Here is an 18,784-nt window from a genome sequence, read left to right as displayed (position 1 = left end):
TGGACCTTGTAAACGATACTGAGTGCCGCCTGCAGATTTTCACGCTTGATGTCGTCCACGACGACGATGGCATCTTTCAGCGATATAGTGGTTTCATAGTGAACTCACGTTGATGTCTTGGCCACCAAATTCGCCTGATCTGAACCTCATGGAGTTCATCTGAGGCGATTTTGAGCACCTGCATCACTCCAACAAACCGGTCGGTAAATTACGGGAATTACGACATCTTTGAGAAGACATCTGGAGCTACGTAGTTCCAGAAACGTACCAAGGACTCGTCAAGCCATGGCTTACACAACTGCTCCCGTACTAAATTCCAAAGGTAGACTAACACTGTAACAGTAATTGACAATACTGTTTTGGCTCCCCAAGGGACCGATATCTTGCTCTCCAACTACTGCCCCGTATCCTGTAGATGCGTATAGCCACATTCACATTACAAAGCTTGTTGCAGGAACCACGCAAGAGACCGAGATAAGGAACCAATAAAGGGGTCAAACTATGAATGCACTATTTGTAATTCTTGGACAAGTGCATATTAGTGCTCCCAAATTACTGTAGGCTTTATACGTGCAAACAATATTTGTATTCTGCGCCACGCAAGCTTCATTTGATTGTTTACTTGTCGAGATATGATGCAGTACAGATCTTAGAATAAATACATCAGGTAAGGGACACTACGAAACATATAAGTAGGAAAGCAGTTAAGTAAGGATTTAAATGGCATTTATGGAAAAACGAGAGAAAAAGACACCCGATAGAAGAGTATAGCATTCAGAAACGTTGATGGAAAGACGGACCTGAAGAAATATCTTGACCTACTTGGAAATTAAAGAGACATAACAAACTGAAATAGTAAGAAGAATTAAGTATCAGACCGTAATATGTCATGGGCAGAACAGTTTTGTATGAAGCAGATGTTTTCGGCGTAAAATAGGACCTTTCCTTCGGTAATCACTGCACTAATGGAAAAGAAAACACACACACACACACACACACACACACGACTGTAAGAAGCAGCAAACGAATGCAACGAGAGAATAATGCGAATACGTTCCTTCAGACTATTGAAATTTGCTATGAGATCAATAGCCGAAATGAGTTATATGTATAACAACTTTGATCGATTGGAATTTTTCACACAAATTCTTCACTACTCGCTTTCTTCTTTGAATAATCCCTTCGGCCACATCAATTTCTTAACAATCTTAAATCATTTCGTTAGCACCACAACCGCTTACCCACAGTCCAATTGTAGTACATCACGTTGATCTGCCGTTCATCAGTGAAGAAGGACCACCTCATCGCTTTCAATGCACGACACATAATAGGATGGCCTCTCTCTCTCCCTGTCTTTCTCTCTCTCTCTCTCTATCTCTCTCTTTCTTTCTGTCTTTCTCTCCTCCCCCCCCCCCCCACTCCTCCCCCACCGGAGAAAGTTCCGTGTGACCTGAGCTCTTCCGCAAGAGACCAACTAAGACAACGGCCCAAGCGACCTCCCTCTTCTCTCCAGACTTAATCTCGGCCGCTCACTCCTATACAACAAGGTGGACCCTCGAGGTCACCCGCAGGAAATTAGGCCTCTGAAAGTATCGGTTTTCCACGAATGAAACCCGTAAAAAATATTCCGGTAACGGTAAGAACTTACAGGGTTTCTCGGCCACAGTTGTTCCAGTTGGTGGTAGGACGACTGCCGTGTACTTTCACCTGTACCTTTCTATGACATAAACCTGTACATGGATTCATTTCCTGTTACAAAGACGGAAAAGTTATTATTGTTGAGTTACGTATCTGAGGAACAGTACCTGCCACTCCGATATGACTCACACCCGCAACATAATGTCAGCTTAGTACAATTTTCGCTTATTACTTTTATATTTTATGAAAACAATCGAAAGAAAGAGAGTTACTTTAAATCTGATATGTGGAAAGGAGCTCGTAACATTTTAATTTGAGACTGTCATGTTTGCAATGAGGAAGAAGTAACAGTGGGCTCAGATATCTGTCTTGCTGCCAGCTATTTGAAATCAGTCATATGATAGGCTTGCCAGAAGTGGAGAGGTTAACATGTGAGACACGCTTTTATTCTTGACCAAAAATGCATGGGAATTCTTGCGTTACTAAGGAGCTGCACTCTAAGAAAGAAAGACGCACCACGAAGGAACTGTCCGAATGGGACGGAAATCGTTGTATGTTACGTAAATGTGTAAACAATTTCAGAAAAATTGTATGATTTCTTCAAGAGCATGAGCTTCACAAATTGAGCATTTCAATAATGCTTTGGTCCACCTCTGGCCCTTATGCAAGCAGTTATTTGGCTTGGCATTAATTGACACAGTTATTGGATGCCCTCTAGAGGGATATCGTACCAGATTCTGTCCAATTGGTGCGTTAGATCGTTAAAATCCAGGGATGGTTGGAGGGTCTTGCCCATAATGTTCCGAATGTTCTGAACTGGTGAGAGATTCAGTGATTTATTGGCCAAGGCAGAGTTTGGCAAGGATGAAGACAATCAGTAAAAACTCTTGCCGTGTGAGGGCGGGCATTATCTTTCTGTAATAAGCCAACTGTAGCTTGCCATGAAGGGCAACAAAACGGGGCGTAGAACATCGTCGACGGACGGCTGTGTAGTAAAGATACTGCGAAATACAACCAAAGGGGTCTTGCTATGAAATGAAATGTTACCCCAGGCCATTACGCCTGGCTGTCAGTCCGTTTTGCGGGCGGCAGGTTGGTATCCCACCGCCGTCCGGGGCTTTTCCAGACACAACTTCTCTTGTTATCGGGGCTCACTTAGAGGCGGGTCATATCACTGAAGACAATTCTATGCTAGTCAATGAGATTCCAAATCGAATGTTCCCAACACGACAACAAAAGGGCTTGTTGCTGTACAGAGGTCAAAAGCGCAAGGGGCGCCGTAAGCTCAGCTCCAGTTCTGTGAGCCGCCTATTAATGGTCCTTGTGGACGGTTCGATGACAATGTTGAATCCGGGGCCCCGAGGGCCTCTCTGACGATTGATGTGTCCTCTTGTTCTGTTCTCACTCTCGGTCGACCACTCTGTGTTCGGCCGTGGTTAATCCATTCCTACCAAGATGGTCGAGTAGTGGCACAGCTCTTATTCAAATGTCGAGCGATTCCTCAATTACTCCAACCGGCTTCTTTGAGGACAACTACTCGTTCTGTCTCAGATACTGACATCTGCGTATATTGTTCACGCACCTGTCTGCGAGGCATAGTTACTGTCCAACTGAGAACAAAGGAGAAGTCCGCAGCTCGTGGTCTCGCGGTCGCATTTTCGTTTCCCTAGCACGGCGTCCAGGGTTCGATTCCCGGCGGCGTCAGGGATTTTCACCTGCCTCGAGATGACTGGGTGTCTGTGTTGTCCTCATCATTTCATCATCATGATGAAAGTGGCGGGGTTGGGCTGAACAAAGATTCAGAATTTGTACGGGCGCTGATAACCGCGCAGCTGAACGCCCCACAAATCAAACATATCATCATCACAACTGAGTACAAGGAATTGAATTCGCAATGACTTTGTGCCCTGTTATCGACACGTCCCCTGTTTACTACATTTTCCAGCTGTGGAGAGAAAATGCGCTGCAGCGTGACACATTCATCAAACGGCCGCCAAAGTTCACAGTTTTGTATTTTCCGTCGATCCCCGTATGAATATCAAACAATTTGCATAATTCCTTCGTGGCGCGTCTTTTTCTGTTTCTTCTTCTTCTTCTTATTCGAGTGTATTTCTCCTCGGGTATTACTTTCACTCTGTCGCCTAATGAACAAAACACTATCTTACGGAATATCACCAGCTTTGTTACCGGTTTGGAGATTTCATACCAAACAAACGCAGAATGACAATCTTAACAGAGAGAAATATACAGACGGCAAAGTAACTTCCACAGTACCAACCATCACTTTTCATAATCTGTATAAATGACACAGTGGTTGACGTAGGAAGCTCCACAAGAATGTTCGCAGATGATGCCATGCTTAAATAGAAGTTGCAAAGCTGGTAAGGAAATTCTTTAGAGAATCGAGACTTGGTGCAGAGATTGGCGTTTAATCCTAAACATAAAGCAATGACACGCATCGCTCCCAAACACCCATTAATCTACGACCACATGATTTGCCCCACAACCTCTGGTGATAGTCACATTCATTAATGATTTGAGAGCATGTTTACGGAGCGATTTAAAGTGGAACGACCATAGAGATTCACTGGAAGAGACCTCGGGAAGCATAGTCCATCTACGGGGGAGCTAGCTTATAGAATCTTTGTTCGACCGATACTTTAATATTCATATTCCACGCCAGTTCGGGACCCGTACCAGATAGGATTGGTGGAGGAAACAGAAAAGAACTAAAGAAGTGCAGTTCATTTCATCACAGCTTCATTCACTGAACGCGAATGGATCACGGACATGTTCAGCCATACTTTACAGGAGAGGCGCTTTGAATAATGGTACCGTTTACTGTTAAAGTCTCCAAGAATTTACATTCCTAGAAAAGTCAACGTGCGAATATTTCGCGAAAAGGCTGTGAAAGTAAAATGACAGATACTGAAGCTCACGCGGTGACTTACCAACTATCTTTCTTCCCATGCACGATTCACGACTGAATGGGTAGAGGGGGATATGTAGATATTCTCTATTTTCACTTTAAATAGCTGACAGTTGCGATCAACCCAGCGGCAGTGAAAGAGGAGTTTACTCCAAGGTGCTCTTCGGTGCTGCTGGAAACTGTCTGAAGTCAGACAATAAGGATGTGCAGAATTGTGATATTACCAACAGGGTGAGATAGTAGTGGTCATTTTCAATGTATGACCTATCTGAGTTCGTACGTCTATATTACTTTGTTTCTCCCACACCCCAAAAGGTTGCCGCTCGGATTTTCTGCGTGACCTGCACATGAGGTCTGCTGTGTTTATTGCTTTTTGATTGGAGAGCAAAAACATGTCCATAGTAACATGGTAATTAGCTACCAGTAAGCCGGCCTGTGTGGCCGAGCGGTTCTAGGCGCTTCACTCTGGGGGTACAAAATAAAGAAAAAATTTACAGTGACTGATTCATGATGTATAGGTAGTAACTCACCGTAATGTGACTTGCGAAGTACAAATGCAGGAAAAGAATTTAGATGTAAGGCAACACTTACTTTTTAAATGCACATTGAAGAAAGGGGCATTTTTGCTTTTACAGGAGGCAAAGTATGCAATGTTACTGGCTGTCCCCTTCTAAATGCCTACAGATGTGAAGGTTTGAAAAAATTATTTTTGTCGGATTTAAAACGGAGGCTTGAAGCTGCCACAATCAAAAGCAGACTCTCTCTGAGGACAGTATACATTGTGAACCCGAACTTCATGAACAAAATTTTGAAAATTGTTGAGGGATATTGTTTGAGTCGAAAGAAGGTGATCGGTGTTGTTCAGTACAAAGTAACAATGTATGAAGACAAGTTTCCTTTAACATAATTTGTTTCAAGTTAGTAACATAGACAACAACCACTGCTACAAGTAAACATTTAATGATTATGTCATCCACTCACGTGGTTTCACGCAATTCCAGTAGTGCAGATAATATTATGGTTATTAAATATGAGTAGTTTCTGTATTTGTAAGATTTTGGGAAGGTGTTTAATGTTTGTTGACAGTTGTTCATTCAGCCCTCAAAAAATATTAAAACTGTCCTGATTTCAGATGGTAACGACGTATGTCCTAATATTTTACCCTAAAATCAAGTTAATAATGCATCACGGTGTATCACATTTCGCCCAGCTCATGTAGCAGAACATTTATATAATGTACATCATTGTCACTCTGTAATGATTAATGTACGCCCCAGTTTCTCGATTTTCACATTTACTGAAAATATTCATATCATGGGGAATATTTATGTAAAATATAGACAGCAACATTATTTCTCTCTCATTGCTTTTATTTCCTGACATTATCCCTAAAACAAGGGAACCATTTTATCAATTTAGAATGCTTGCATCTAGACTGCGAAACTCTAATTTTTGTGTTAATGTCTCTGTGGAAATTTGACACATGTATATCAGTCAACGCATAAATGGTAAAATTACAAGTGATATATCAAATACTGTTTCACGAAATTAGTACAAATGAACGAACCTACACTGAAATTAATATTCTTCTGTATTGACCAAAAAACGCAAATCTTTTACATATTCTCATTAATGGCAGGGAAACGGAGACACCAGGGCGATACGATAAGTATCACATAAAAATTAAAGTATAAGCTTCATTAACGAGCAGCCAAATTCCATGAACTGACCAGTACGGTTCCCATACTTGTTCACAGACTCTGCTGTTCTTCGCTATCTGTTTGGTGACAGCAGTCGCCAAACCTCCACCTGGATACGTGAAAAAGCCGGACCAAGATGAGGTAAGTGACTCTCATCTGAGCCGCGAACGCTTTCAGAACGACTATATATGATAAGATCCTAGCAGTGAGGAAAATGTTAATAAATTTATTTTAGTGGTTCATTTCATGTGCTGGAGAAGTGTGTTGATCACATGTGACATTGCGATTTCAGATGTACTCCCCTCAACATGGATCAGAACAGTACCTTACTGATTAAATGATCCTGTAACAAATCAGTTATCTGCTGATTGTCATGTCATTCACTTCTGGCACGTTACTCATTCTGATAATTGACTTTATTTGCAGGCGGGCAAGTTTATGGTTCAAACCCATGAGCAAGTGATGGTTGGTTTGTTGAATTCTGGCGAAATATAGCCTTGAAGTGTCCCAGCTTCTACAACATTCGTCGAAAGAAAGATTCCTAACTATGATTACGAAGTCAATGTGTCAAAATTTGGGCTAGATGCGATTCTTATTGCATTCTGATCTACATCTACATCTACATCCATACTCCGCAAGCCACCTGACGGTGTGTGGCGGAGGGTAGCTTGAGTACCTCTATCGGTTCTCCCTTCTATTCCAGTCTCAAATTGTTCGTGGAAAGAAGGATTGTCGGTATGCTTCTGTGTGGGCTCTAATCTCGCTGATTTTATCCTCATGGTCTCTTCTCGAGATAAACGTAGGAGGGCGCAATATACTGCTTGACTCTTCGGTGAAGGTATGACCTCGAAACCTTAACAAAAACCCGTACCGAGTTACTGAGCGTCTCTCCTGCAGAGTCTTCCACTGGAGTATATCTAACATCTCCATAACGCTTTCGCGATTACTAAATGATCCTGTAACGAAGCGCGCTGCTGTCCGTTGGATCTTCTCTCTCTCTTCTGTCAACCCTATCTGATACGGATCTCACACTGCTGAGCAGTATTCAAGCAGTGGGCGAACAAACGTACTGTAACCTACTTCCTTTGTTTTCGGATTGCATTTCCTTAGGATTCTTCCAATGAATCTCAGTCTGGCATCTGCTTTACTGACGATCAACTTTATATGATCATTCCATTTTAAATCACTCCTAATACCTACTCCCAGATAATTTATAGAACTAACTGCTTCCAGTTGCTGACCTGTTATTTTGTAGCTAAATTATAAGGGGTCTATCTTTCTATGTATTCGCAGCAAATTACACTTGTCTACATTGAGATTCAATTGCCATTCGCTGCACCATGCGTCTATTCGCTGCAGGTCCTCCTGCATTTCAGTGCAATTTTTGATTGTTGCAACCTCTCGATATACCACAGCATCATCTGCAAAAAGCCTCAGTGACCTCCCGATGTCATCCACAAGGTCATTTATGTATATTGTGAATAGCAACGGTCCTATGACACTCTCCTGCGGCGCACCTCATCTTCTCTGTCTATCTGGTCTTTGCTAATTGGTCCATTCCAAATTGTCCTTTGATTCACTGCGACCTCTTTTTTTCTCAGGGTGCTTTACTGGTTTATGTGTTATTGTTCAGAGTGAAACTCAGTCATTTTTTGCAGTTTGTTTTTGACGTTAGCGTTTTCCAAGGCACAAGGAGAACTTGTTATGAACAACAAATCTTTCAGGTCAGGGCACCTCAATCTTTCTCGTCCGCGATCCATTTTGCACAGCCACAATTTTCGCTACTGTTGTAAATTAATTAACGTTAAGAGTGTATACAAACATTCAGTGTTCTGGTTTCTAAGAGCTGTTTCCAACACGAACAGCACCCTAATGATTCTCTTTGCTGAAACCCTGTCCCAGTGTATTTTTTCGTGCCAACAATGTTTGAGGAAAAACGTTTAACCTAGGTAAATATGTCGTCAAAGAACAAAGTTAAAACAGTAGTTTAAAACGCCATGAGGGATGCGAACAAAAAGAAGAAGGTAAACTGAAAAAGTATACAATTCATTAAATTATCAATTACAATTTGAATACAACAAAGGATATTTTACTGAATGGCGGAAAACATGAAATTATTTTTAATGCGATGGATGTGACTGCTTATTGAAACGCAACGGCAAAAGTGCTGTCACTGTAAAACCAACAGCACTCAAATTCTGCTTAACAGAAAGCCGAAAGCTGCTCAAGTTTTCGGTAGAGAATTTAAGATTGTGATTCGAATCACACGACATGTTCGCAAATTTTTGCCAAGTTTTTAGCAGTAGATGTTCACATGTTCCGTTCCAATGGCAAAATGATTCCAGTTTAATGTAACTGATTATTCTTTAGAGTGGTAGAAATTATTTATGAAAAATATGGTGCTAACAGATCAAATGATCAATTATGTCGTATTTAACTTGACCAAAATTTAAGTTATTATCAGCAATAAAGAAAGTCGCCTGCGCCTGAAACTACACTCCTGGAAATTGAAATAAGAACACCGTGAATTCATTGTCCCAGGAAGGGGAAACTTTATTGACACATTCCTGGGGTCAGATACATCACATGATCACACTGACAGAACCACAGGCACATAGACACAGGCAACAGAGCATGCACAATGTCGGCACTAGTGTATATCCACCTTTCGCAGCAATGCAGGCTGCTATTCTCCCATGGAGACGATCGTAGAGATGCTGGATGTAGTCCTGTGGAACGGCTTGCCATGCCATTTCCACCTGGCGCCTCAGTTGGACCAGCGTTCGTGCTGGACGTGCAGACCGCGTGAGACGACGCTTCATCCAGTCCCAAACATGCTCAATGGGGGACAGATCCGGAGATCTTGCTGGCCAGGGTAGTTGACTTACACCTTCTAGAGGACGTTGGGTGGCACGGGATACATGCGGACGTGCATTGTCCTGTTGGAACAGCAAGTTCCCTTGCCGGTCTAGGAATGGTAGAACGATGGGTTCGATGACGGTTTGGATGTACCGTGCAATATTCAGTGTCCCCTCGACGATCACCAGAGGTGTACGGCCAGTGTAGGAGATCGCTCCCCGCACCATGATGCCGGGTGTTGGCCCTGTGTGCCTCGGTCGTATGCAGTCCTGATTGTGGCGCTCACCTGCACGGCGCCAAACACGCATACGACCATCATTGGCACCAAGGCAGAAGCGACTCTCATCGCTGAAGACGACACGTCTCCATTCGTCCCTCCATTCACGCCTGTCGCGACACCACTGGAGGCGGGCTGCACGATGTTGGCGCGTGAGCGGAAGACGGCCTAACAGTGTGCGGGACCGTAGCCCAGCTTCATGGAGACGGTTGCGAATGGTCCTCGCCGATACCCCAGGAGCAAGAGTGTCCCTAATTTGCTGGGAAGTGGCGGTGTGGTCCCCTACGGCAGTGCGTAGGATCCTACGGTCTTGGCGTGCATCCGTGCGTCGCTGCGGTCCGGTCCCAGGTCGACGGGCACTTGCACCTTCCGCCGACCACTGGCGACAACATCGATGTACTGTGGAGACCTCACGCCCCACGTGATAAGCAATTCGGCGGTACGTCCACCCGGCCTCCCGCATGCCCACTATACGCCCTCGCTCAAAGTCCGTCAACTGCACATACGGTTCACGTCCACGCTGTCGCGGCATGCTACCAGTGTTAAAGACTGCGATGGAGCTCCGTATGCCACGGCAAACTGGCTGACACTGACGGCGGCGGTGCACAAATGCTGCGCAGCTAGCGCCATTCGACGGCCAACACCGCGGTTCCTGGTGTGTCCGCTGTGCCGTGCGTGTGATCATTGCTTGTACAGCCCTCTTGCAGTGTCCGGAGCAAGTATGGTGGGTCTGACTTACCAGTGTCAATGTGTTCTTTTTTCCATTTCCAGGAGTGTATTTATAAAGGGCTGTTTGGCGTCTTTTGCTTCAAAATGTTTAAATTTCCAAGTATTGTCAGTGTAAAGTAACTCGTATTCTGCAGTGGAGAGCTTCAGGACTCACACAAAAACATAGACACAGCAAAAATCTAATTCGTTACCATTCCTAATACGGTGTAGGAAACACGTTGGCAAGTTCCATTCCTCTCTGTACGGTTTACAAGGAAACCTTATACCTTTCTTCCTGCAAAATAATGACAAGCTATGGTAACGACTATGGGGATGGATAACGATCATGCACCCGTCTTTCAAAGGAAGACCACCAAAGCTGAACAACGATGAGATCTGGGGAGATGTGGGAATTTATCCTCGTGCTCACAAAAACACTCCTAGACCATGCGTGCTGTGTAAATAAGCGCCCTGTCGGCTTGGAAAACAGCATCACCAATGGGGAACAACCTTTGTACCATGGGATGGACCTGATCAGCCAAAGTGGTCACATAATCCCTGGCAGTAATGGCATCTTGCAGAGTACCCAAGGAGCCCACAAACAAGATTCATCTGATCAAATGACAATCTTACATTCCCAAATGTTCCACGTTTTATGGTTTCACCACGTTTCCTTGTTATGGGCATTTGCATCACTGAAGAGTGATTTTGGACTTCCAGCTTGCCTTGCAGTTCCCTGCTTATGGAGCTCCCTTAGTGGTATTTAGGCGCTGACAGGTTTCGCAAGTTCGACATTCAGTTCTGCAGTGACATTTGCAGTTGTCATCTTCCTTCTCTTAGTCACAAAAAATGTCTCTGAGCTCTACGGGACTCAACTTCTCAGGTCATCAGTCCCCTAGAACTTAGAACTAATTAAACCTAACTAACCTAAGGACATCACACACATCCATGCCCAAGGCAGGATTCGAACCTGCGATCGTAGCGGTCGGGCGGTTCCAGACTGTAGCGCCTAGAAGCGCTCGGCCACTCTGGCCGGCTGTCTTCGTCACAGTTCCCTTCAGTGACCGTCTGTTACGACCATTCAACACAGACTTTCGTCTCATTTGTTACTTAGAGGATGATGTCTGTCTAATTTCCCTGTGTGCGATATAAATCTTTCACATGATGTCTCTTGAAACACCAAACATCTTGATAACGGAAGCACCTACGATACGAGTACCAACAATTTTCTCTCCTCCGAATTCACTTAGCTACGACGTATCCACTCAAAACTACACAGAACACTGTTCCGAACACGGCTGACACTTACTACCTGTTGACGACATTTCACAAGTTCCGTTCGTAGTCAGATGCAACATTGCAGCCTTCAGGGTTGACTAGCATCAGCGTTTATGTTCAAGCATCCACGTCTCGTGGTGTTTTCATAGTTTTGTCCAGCTCCTGTATATATAGCTCTTAGGTCTCTCAAATACACTGAACAGCCAGTGAAACTGGTACACCTGCCTATTATCCTGTAGGGCAACCGCGGGCACGCAGAAGCGCCGCAACCCGACGTGACGTGGACTAGAACTGAAGCAGTGTTAGATGGAAATGACAGCATGAATCCTGCAGGCCGGCCATGGTGGCCGAGCGTTTGTAGACGCTACAGTCTGGAACCGCGCGACCGCTACGGTCACAGGTTCGAATCCTGCCTTGGGCATGGATGAGTGTGATCTCCTTAGGTTAGTTAGGTTTAAGTAGTTCTCCGTTCTAGGGGACTGACGACCTGAGAAGTTAAGTCCCATAGTGCTCAGAGCCATTTAAACCATTTTTGAATCCTGCAAGGCTGTCCATAAATCCGTAAGAGTACGAGTGGGTGAAGATCTTTTCTGAAAAGCAAGTTGCAAGGCATCCCAGATATGCTCAATAATGTTCATGTCTGCGTAGTTTGGCGAACAGAGGAAATTTGTAAAGAGTGTTCCTGGAGCTACTCTGTAGCAATTCTGGACCTGTGAGGTGTCGGATTGTCCTGCTGGAGTTTCCCAAGTCCGTCGGAATGGACCATGGGCATGAATGGATACAGGTGATCAGACAGGTGCTTACGTACGTGTCACCTCCCAGAGTCGTGTCTAGAAGTATCAGGGTCCTATATCCCTCCAACTTCACACACCCCACACCATTACAGAGCCTCCACCAGCCTGAACAGTCCCCTGCTGACATGCAGGGTCCATGGATTCATGACGCTGTCTCCATACCCGTACACGTTCTTCAGTCTTCGTTGGTCACGTTCTCGCAAGTTCTTTTTCCGGACCCAGAGATGCCGAAGATTTGATGTTTTACCGGATTCGTGATATTCACGGTACACTCGTAAAACGGTCGTACGGGTAAATCCGCACTTAATCGCTACCTCCGATATGCTGGTCCATCGGTCGTGCGCCGACTACAACGCCACATTCAAAACTCACTTAAATCTTGATAACACGCCATCGTAACAGCAATTACCGTCCACAGCGCCGTATTCTGCCTGTATATCTCTGTATTTGAATACGCATGCCTGTACCAGTTGCTTTGGCGCTTCTGTGTACTCGTATATCTCGCAGATTGCAACTTAGGCAGAATTTGTGCTGTTGAAGAAATGGATACACTTCTGATTATTATGAATGAAAAATAGTATTATTCCATTTCATACCCCTAACGCCCGTTTCAGAGCTCACCCGCTTTCCAGCTGTCGAACTTAAGTATGCAGTAAAAATGTGCTAAATATCAGTCCAATGTCATTTCATAAGTCTGCGAAGAGACGAGTTTCGCGAAAGGAAATTTTAATTAGATTGGTAACTTCAATTGCATTTTGTGATACAGCACTTATATTTGCAGGAATTTTCTTAAGTACTAGATGTCCTTAAAGACTCATGCAATGAATGAAATTATTCTTAGTAGAACCACTGCTTGCAGATTTAACTTTAACCTGTGACCCAGCTTTTCTTTCCGGAATTGTATTGCATCATTGGTACACACGCCAATACATTTTTTCCAATCCCATTTCACTGATAAATCCTCTCATTTTTAATGAATCCCCGCTCGACCAAATGGTGCCCGATGGCCAGAAAACAGTAAGTTTTCGAATACAGTACAGTATAACAATACTTGCCACAGGACTGCACTATAGTCCGAGAAAACATATCGTGCTTTACTTCGTATAGTACCCTACCTCTAAGACTGTGGGTACTTCCAGAGCTGCCGACCGGTGTGGCCGAGCGGTTCTAGGCGCTTCAGTCTGGAACCGCGCGACCGCTACGGTCGCAGGTTCGAATCCTGCCTCAGGCATTGATGTGTGTGATGTCCTTAGGTTAGTTAGGTTTAAGTAGTTCTAAGTTCTAGGGGACTGATGGCCTTAGATGTTAAGTCCCAGAGTGCTCAGAGCCATTTGAACCAACTTCCGCAGCTTCTGTACCTGTGCTCGTGCTATGCTGTATAGCGGTATCTGCGCATGTACTCACACCTATCGCTGTTGCGTCACCGGAAAGAGCGGCAGAGCAGTTAGCGTGCAGCAGGGATCAGGGATCGGGTGTCTCAGAGATTGCCTCTGGTCACAGCGTGGGATGGTGGTGGGCGGAGAGGGGTAGGGGTGGCGGTGTGGTTTACAGACGCAACGGGGGACGTGGGTGCCGGTCCGCAGCTGAGGCGATACCTGATTGCAGCTACCGACACCCGACACGACGAAACCTGCCACCGCCACCGAGTTGGCCGCCTGTAAACAATCCATCAGCGCTGACAACTAGTACGTCCAATTTTCCTCTTGTCCGTCATTTTTTTTAACTCTCCCGGTTCTCTTAACGATCGCCTGTTTTTCCTGTATATTTCGTTAGTGTTCACTGTTACGAATACTAATCCCCCAAAGTCCAGTCGATAGTTCAAATTTCCTGACCACCAGATCTCGAAAATATTTTATTTGCTAATAGATAGTATTTTCGACATAGACACTTTTTTTTCTGATCGCACATTACGGAAATAAGACGGCTTTGATCACAATAATGCTATGAGTGGAGAAAGAATTATATAGCCTGTGCATCTCGAGAGGATGTTTACTTGTTTCTCCATATGTACGGGGAAGCGGCGGGCGCTCTCGCCTCGTGACAACCTGCAGTTATGATATAAGCAACACACGTATGTAAAAAGAACTCACGAAAGCGAATTACAGAGACGTTCATGTTTAAACACACTATATACATTAATTATTTCTCAACTGACTCACCCAACACAACCACATTTCGCTACCCTTCGAAAGAGCCAGTTCCAATAGATCGCGGTAAGTTGGTCCCAATAGAAAGCTGAGGAATTCAATAAAAAATGTTCCAATTTGTTTAGTATACTTTCCACTATCGTATTACGTACAACTAACTTCATTAAGGAATCAATAAACTGAGAAGCAATAATCCCTCAAAGTCCAATCGATAGTTCATTTTCTGAATCGGCTCGGCGTTTTGTTCTTGAATTTACAGCAAAAATGAGTCTTATTACATTATTTTGCAATCCAGAAACTTTTTCTGGGTCTGTGGAGTTACGCAAAAGAACGATACCGTATGACACAATAGAGCAAAAAAAGCAGTCAACAAATTCTTCTTTATATTCATATCACCACCGTCACTCACAAAAAAAACAAGAAAAAAACGATGTAGTTGTGCAGTTGAAATTTATTGCGACTATATCTCGCTTAAACCTCCCGGAAAATCATGGCTAGATGTTAAAACCATGAACAAATGTTGATTGCTTTAGCTGAAGGAGGCCTGATAATTAATAGGAAAAGCAGCATAGTGAAAGCATTATCGTAGCCAAGAGAGAGACAAAACCAACGTCAATAACCCTTACGGTAGTACAAATTTGTATATCGATTAGCTCAGCAGGTGATGAGGAGACTGAATGAATGTGTGATGAGATAAAAGAAATTATTCCGATCGCTACAGGAGACGAGAATTTACTAGTAATGGGGATCTAGTGTTCGCTAATACAAAAAGGATCAGAAGGAATAAAGGTAGGAAAACATTTACTGGGGGAAGGGAATGAAGAGGAAGCTGCCTGGTATAATTCAGCACAGGTCACAATTTAACCATTTCTAATAGTTACTAATCATGAAAGAAGGTTGTATCAGTGAAAAAGGCAGGTAGAGTAGATAGTTTTAAGATTAATTACATAACATTATGACAGATATTTCTAAACCAGATTTCAAACTGCGAACCATTTCGAGGGGCAGATGTAACCTTTGACCATACTTCACTCGTTATGAACTGCAGATTAGAATTGGAGAAAGTGCATGAAGGTAGGAATTTAATGAGATCTGATAAATTGAAACAATCAGTAGTTGTGAAAAGTTCCAAAGGGAGCAAAAGGAGAAAATATAAAACCATAGCAAATATATCAAGCAAAAGGGAATTAAAAAATGATACTGACAGAGAAAGTACAAAGCGGCTATACAGGAGAAATGTAAACATGTAGGAGCCTTACATGGCTAGTAGAAGGCATGAAGAGTGGGAACAAGGCTTCAGCACAGTACGGAAGTGCAGATGGATGTAAACTGCAGTATCTGCGCAAAGATGAAGAAGCTAGTACGGAATAGGCTAGCATGGAGAGCTGCAACAAACCAGTCTTTGTACTGAACATACAGCAACAGCAACATACATTCACCATATTCAGAGCATTCGTAGCACGTGTCCCATAATCGTAGAGGAGACAGCCAGCACTGGTCAAACTAGAAAAAAATTCCAGTAAACACCGGAAGGGTATAATTAAAGTTCCCTATTTAACACGTTATAATACGGAAGCTAATTATCGTGCAAGGACCAAACTTCGTAGCATTAATGCCAAGGACACGGGGAAGAGAAGTAATGCAGAATCAATTCAGTTGAAATACTTTCAATGTATTGCTACGGTACATCATACCATTACATATCGGTACCATTACTGTTCCTAAAGGGGTTCAATGTGGCGCCTATCAGTGTCCTGAAGAGTCTGAAAGCTCAGGATTGCGTTCCACACTGCAGAACGAAGCATGCCTGTAGGTATGCGGGCTACCTCCTTTGATATGCTGCGATTCAGATCAGTGTAAGTGTGGATGTTCCCCTGGTAAACCCTGTCCTTCCAGTAGCCCAACAACCAGAAATCACAGGAAGTGAGACCATGTGATCGGTTGATAATTCGATCGTTTCCAAATGTGTTTCGGAGAAACAGGTGAACTTCACGAGCGATGTGCGCCATAGCCCCATCTTGCATGAAAACTGTTGAATTCAATACGTCTGTCACCTCCAGGGCGGGTATGACATACTGGGGAAGCATATGGCAATAAGGCTGGCCAGTCACACTGCACTTCTTTGGTCCTTGAGCACCAACTTGTTAAAAAAACGGGGCAATGATAAACGTAGCCGTGAAGCCACACCGTACGGTGACACGTTCACCATACACAGGAACTTCATGTACAGTGACTGGAGTTCAGCCGGCCGCGGTGGTCTCGCGGTTCTAGGCGCGCAGTCCGGAACCGTGCGACTGCTACGGTCGCAGGTTCGAATCCTGCCTCGGGCATGGATGTGTGTGATGTCCTTACGTTAGTTAGGTTTAAGTAGTTCTAAGTTCTAGGGGACTGATGACCACAGCAGTTGAGTCCCATAGTGCTCAGAGCCATTTGAACCATTTTGAACTGGAGTTCAAGATCCTAACACTCGGCATTTCTGTGTGTTCACTTCACCAGTCAAAGAAAACTGAGCTTCGTCTGTCCATAGAATGATCCAGGGCGAGCCCTCGTCAACTTAAACCCTTGTGAGAAAGTGGAGAGCGAAGTCAACGCGTCGTTATGCGTCCTGTGGTGCAAGCTGCTGTGCGAACTGGATCTTGTACGGAAACCATTTGAGAATGGTTCGAAGCACCTTCCGTACAGTGGACCACGAGATATACAACTATCGTGACATAACACGCACACTGCCTGACAATAGGGAACCGCGCGCAGCGTCGTCAGTATCGATTTCATGAACCACCTGTGATGCGACCGCCCATCAGCCTCTGCCCGGAGCGACGACCAGTTCTCCAGTTGATTCGAACTTCTTCATCATTATCTGCACAGCATGTGGAGCAAGAGGACTCTCCAGTAATCCTTTCAGTCGGCAATATTATCAAAGAACAGCTGCAGCATTACTGTTGTTTTGATAATAGAGCTTCTGCTCCTTTTGTTCAAGCTCACGTCGACACGCGAACAACTGCACTACCACTGTTCAGATACGTGAGACTATGAACCACGATGACCGATCACGGCATCTGGTGGCCACAGTTGGAACTGGACGGTGGCGCTGCGACTGATGGAAATCATGCACCCCCTACTAAATGCTACCAATTTTGGTACTCATACGGTAATTACTTTCCGTGTGATAACGTGTTAGATAGGGAAAGATTAATTACAACCACGCAGTACATCTTCGAAAATGAAAACGTGTTAAGATATGGGCCTTTTTACTTGTCTTGAGAACAGTCAGTACTGAGTGCTTTAGGTTATCATGCTGTTTGTGTTAATTGTTCATTTCTTATTGGTTGTGTTTCTCTCCGTAGTTAGTCCTCTGACCGTGACCCTGTTAATAGAGACAGCACTTACAACTGTCTCCTACTTTAGCTTTCCCGTATATATCGTTTGCAGTCGCAACAACATCAGTGATTTCGTGGCATATGAACACTGAAATGGTGTTCTTTAGATTTCTAATATGGTATTCTGCTACGGTTTAAGGGGCTGCGCAAATCGACAGGCATGTGTCACACACTCTGAAAGATAGGAAAAAAGTTGAGGAGGCTGTTCCAGCCGTACTACTTGCCTGTAATTGATTCTATGTATTTAAAAATCCTCAACATTTCGCGACCCTGTCAGCAACTGTATAAATACTAATTTTAATTTTAATAATCAAGAGCCTCAGTTGCATCGTTTACCTAGGATTTACCTAGGTTTCAGTCAGAATAACCCAACCTTCTTCAGAATAACAGTAACTACCGTTTGTCCATAGTGGACATAGTTTTAGCTCGATGATGTCCACTATGGGCAGACGGTAGTTACCGTCATTCTGAAGAAGGTTGGGTTATCCCGACTGAAACCTAGGTAAATTCTAGGTAAACGGTGCAACTGAGGCTGTAGATGATTAACGTTAAAATCAAGATAATATGTATTCTGCAGCTAAGCTAATATGAAGAATTAACTGAAAAATTAAACCATTTTGTGAACGCAGTGAGTATTCCGAAAGATTTGTCACAGAAAACACGACTTTTAATCGTCGTGGTGTAAATTCCGACTTTCGAAAGCACTCGGATTGAAAAGACAATGTTTTGAGAAGAAACCCGACACACAAAACAGTCAAATTACAGATGAGTACGAATCCATACAGTTTAAGCGGAGAAGTGCAACAAGCGATGGCTAGTAAAATTACGGTCGTCAATCGAAGACAGAAATGACCTATTTTGAAAAGTATAATTACTGTTTAAATGAAGACGTAGAATAAACTACAAATTTTTCACTTTCTAGTAAGCAGTCACAAAATTTTTCTGTTGTAAACCTCTCTTTTTACACTGTTTAAGTTTTTGTCTTTGGTGTAGCAATGAAAAGAAACTTATTAAATCATCGACGAGTAATAACGGGTACTGTTTGAAACTGAGGACTGATTTTGGAATAACTACTTT

At 43.7% G+C, this 18,784-nt stretch overlaps 1 protein-coding gene across 1 annotated transcript in view; it reads left to right on the top strand.

Moving 5' to 3' along the window:
* Positions 1 to 18,784, top strand: part of LOC126272667 (uncharacterized) — a 234,969-nt gene that overhangs the window by 93,422 nt on the left and 122,763 nt on the right. Inside the window, exon 2 of the mRNA XM_049975680.1 lies at positions 6,325 to 6,408. Coding sequence (XP_049831637.1) covers positions 6,325 to 6,408 — 84 coding nt within the window. The remainder of the gene's footprint in view (positions 1 to 6,324; positions 6,409 to 18,784) is intronic.

The sequence above is a fragment of the Schistocerca gregaria genome, chromosome 5 (genome assembly GCF_023897955.1).
Source record: "Schistocerca gregaria isolate iqSchGreg1 chromosome 5, iqSchGreg1.2, whole genome shotgun sequence".
Classification (NCBI taxonomy): domain Eukaryota; kingdom Metazoa; phylum Arthropoda; class Insecta; order Orthoptera; family Acrididae; genus Schistocerca; species Schistocerca gregaria.
Note: the sequence above shows the minus strand (reverse complement) of the source record. Positions and strands in the feature narration are given on the sequence as shown.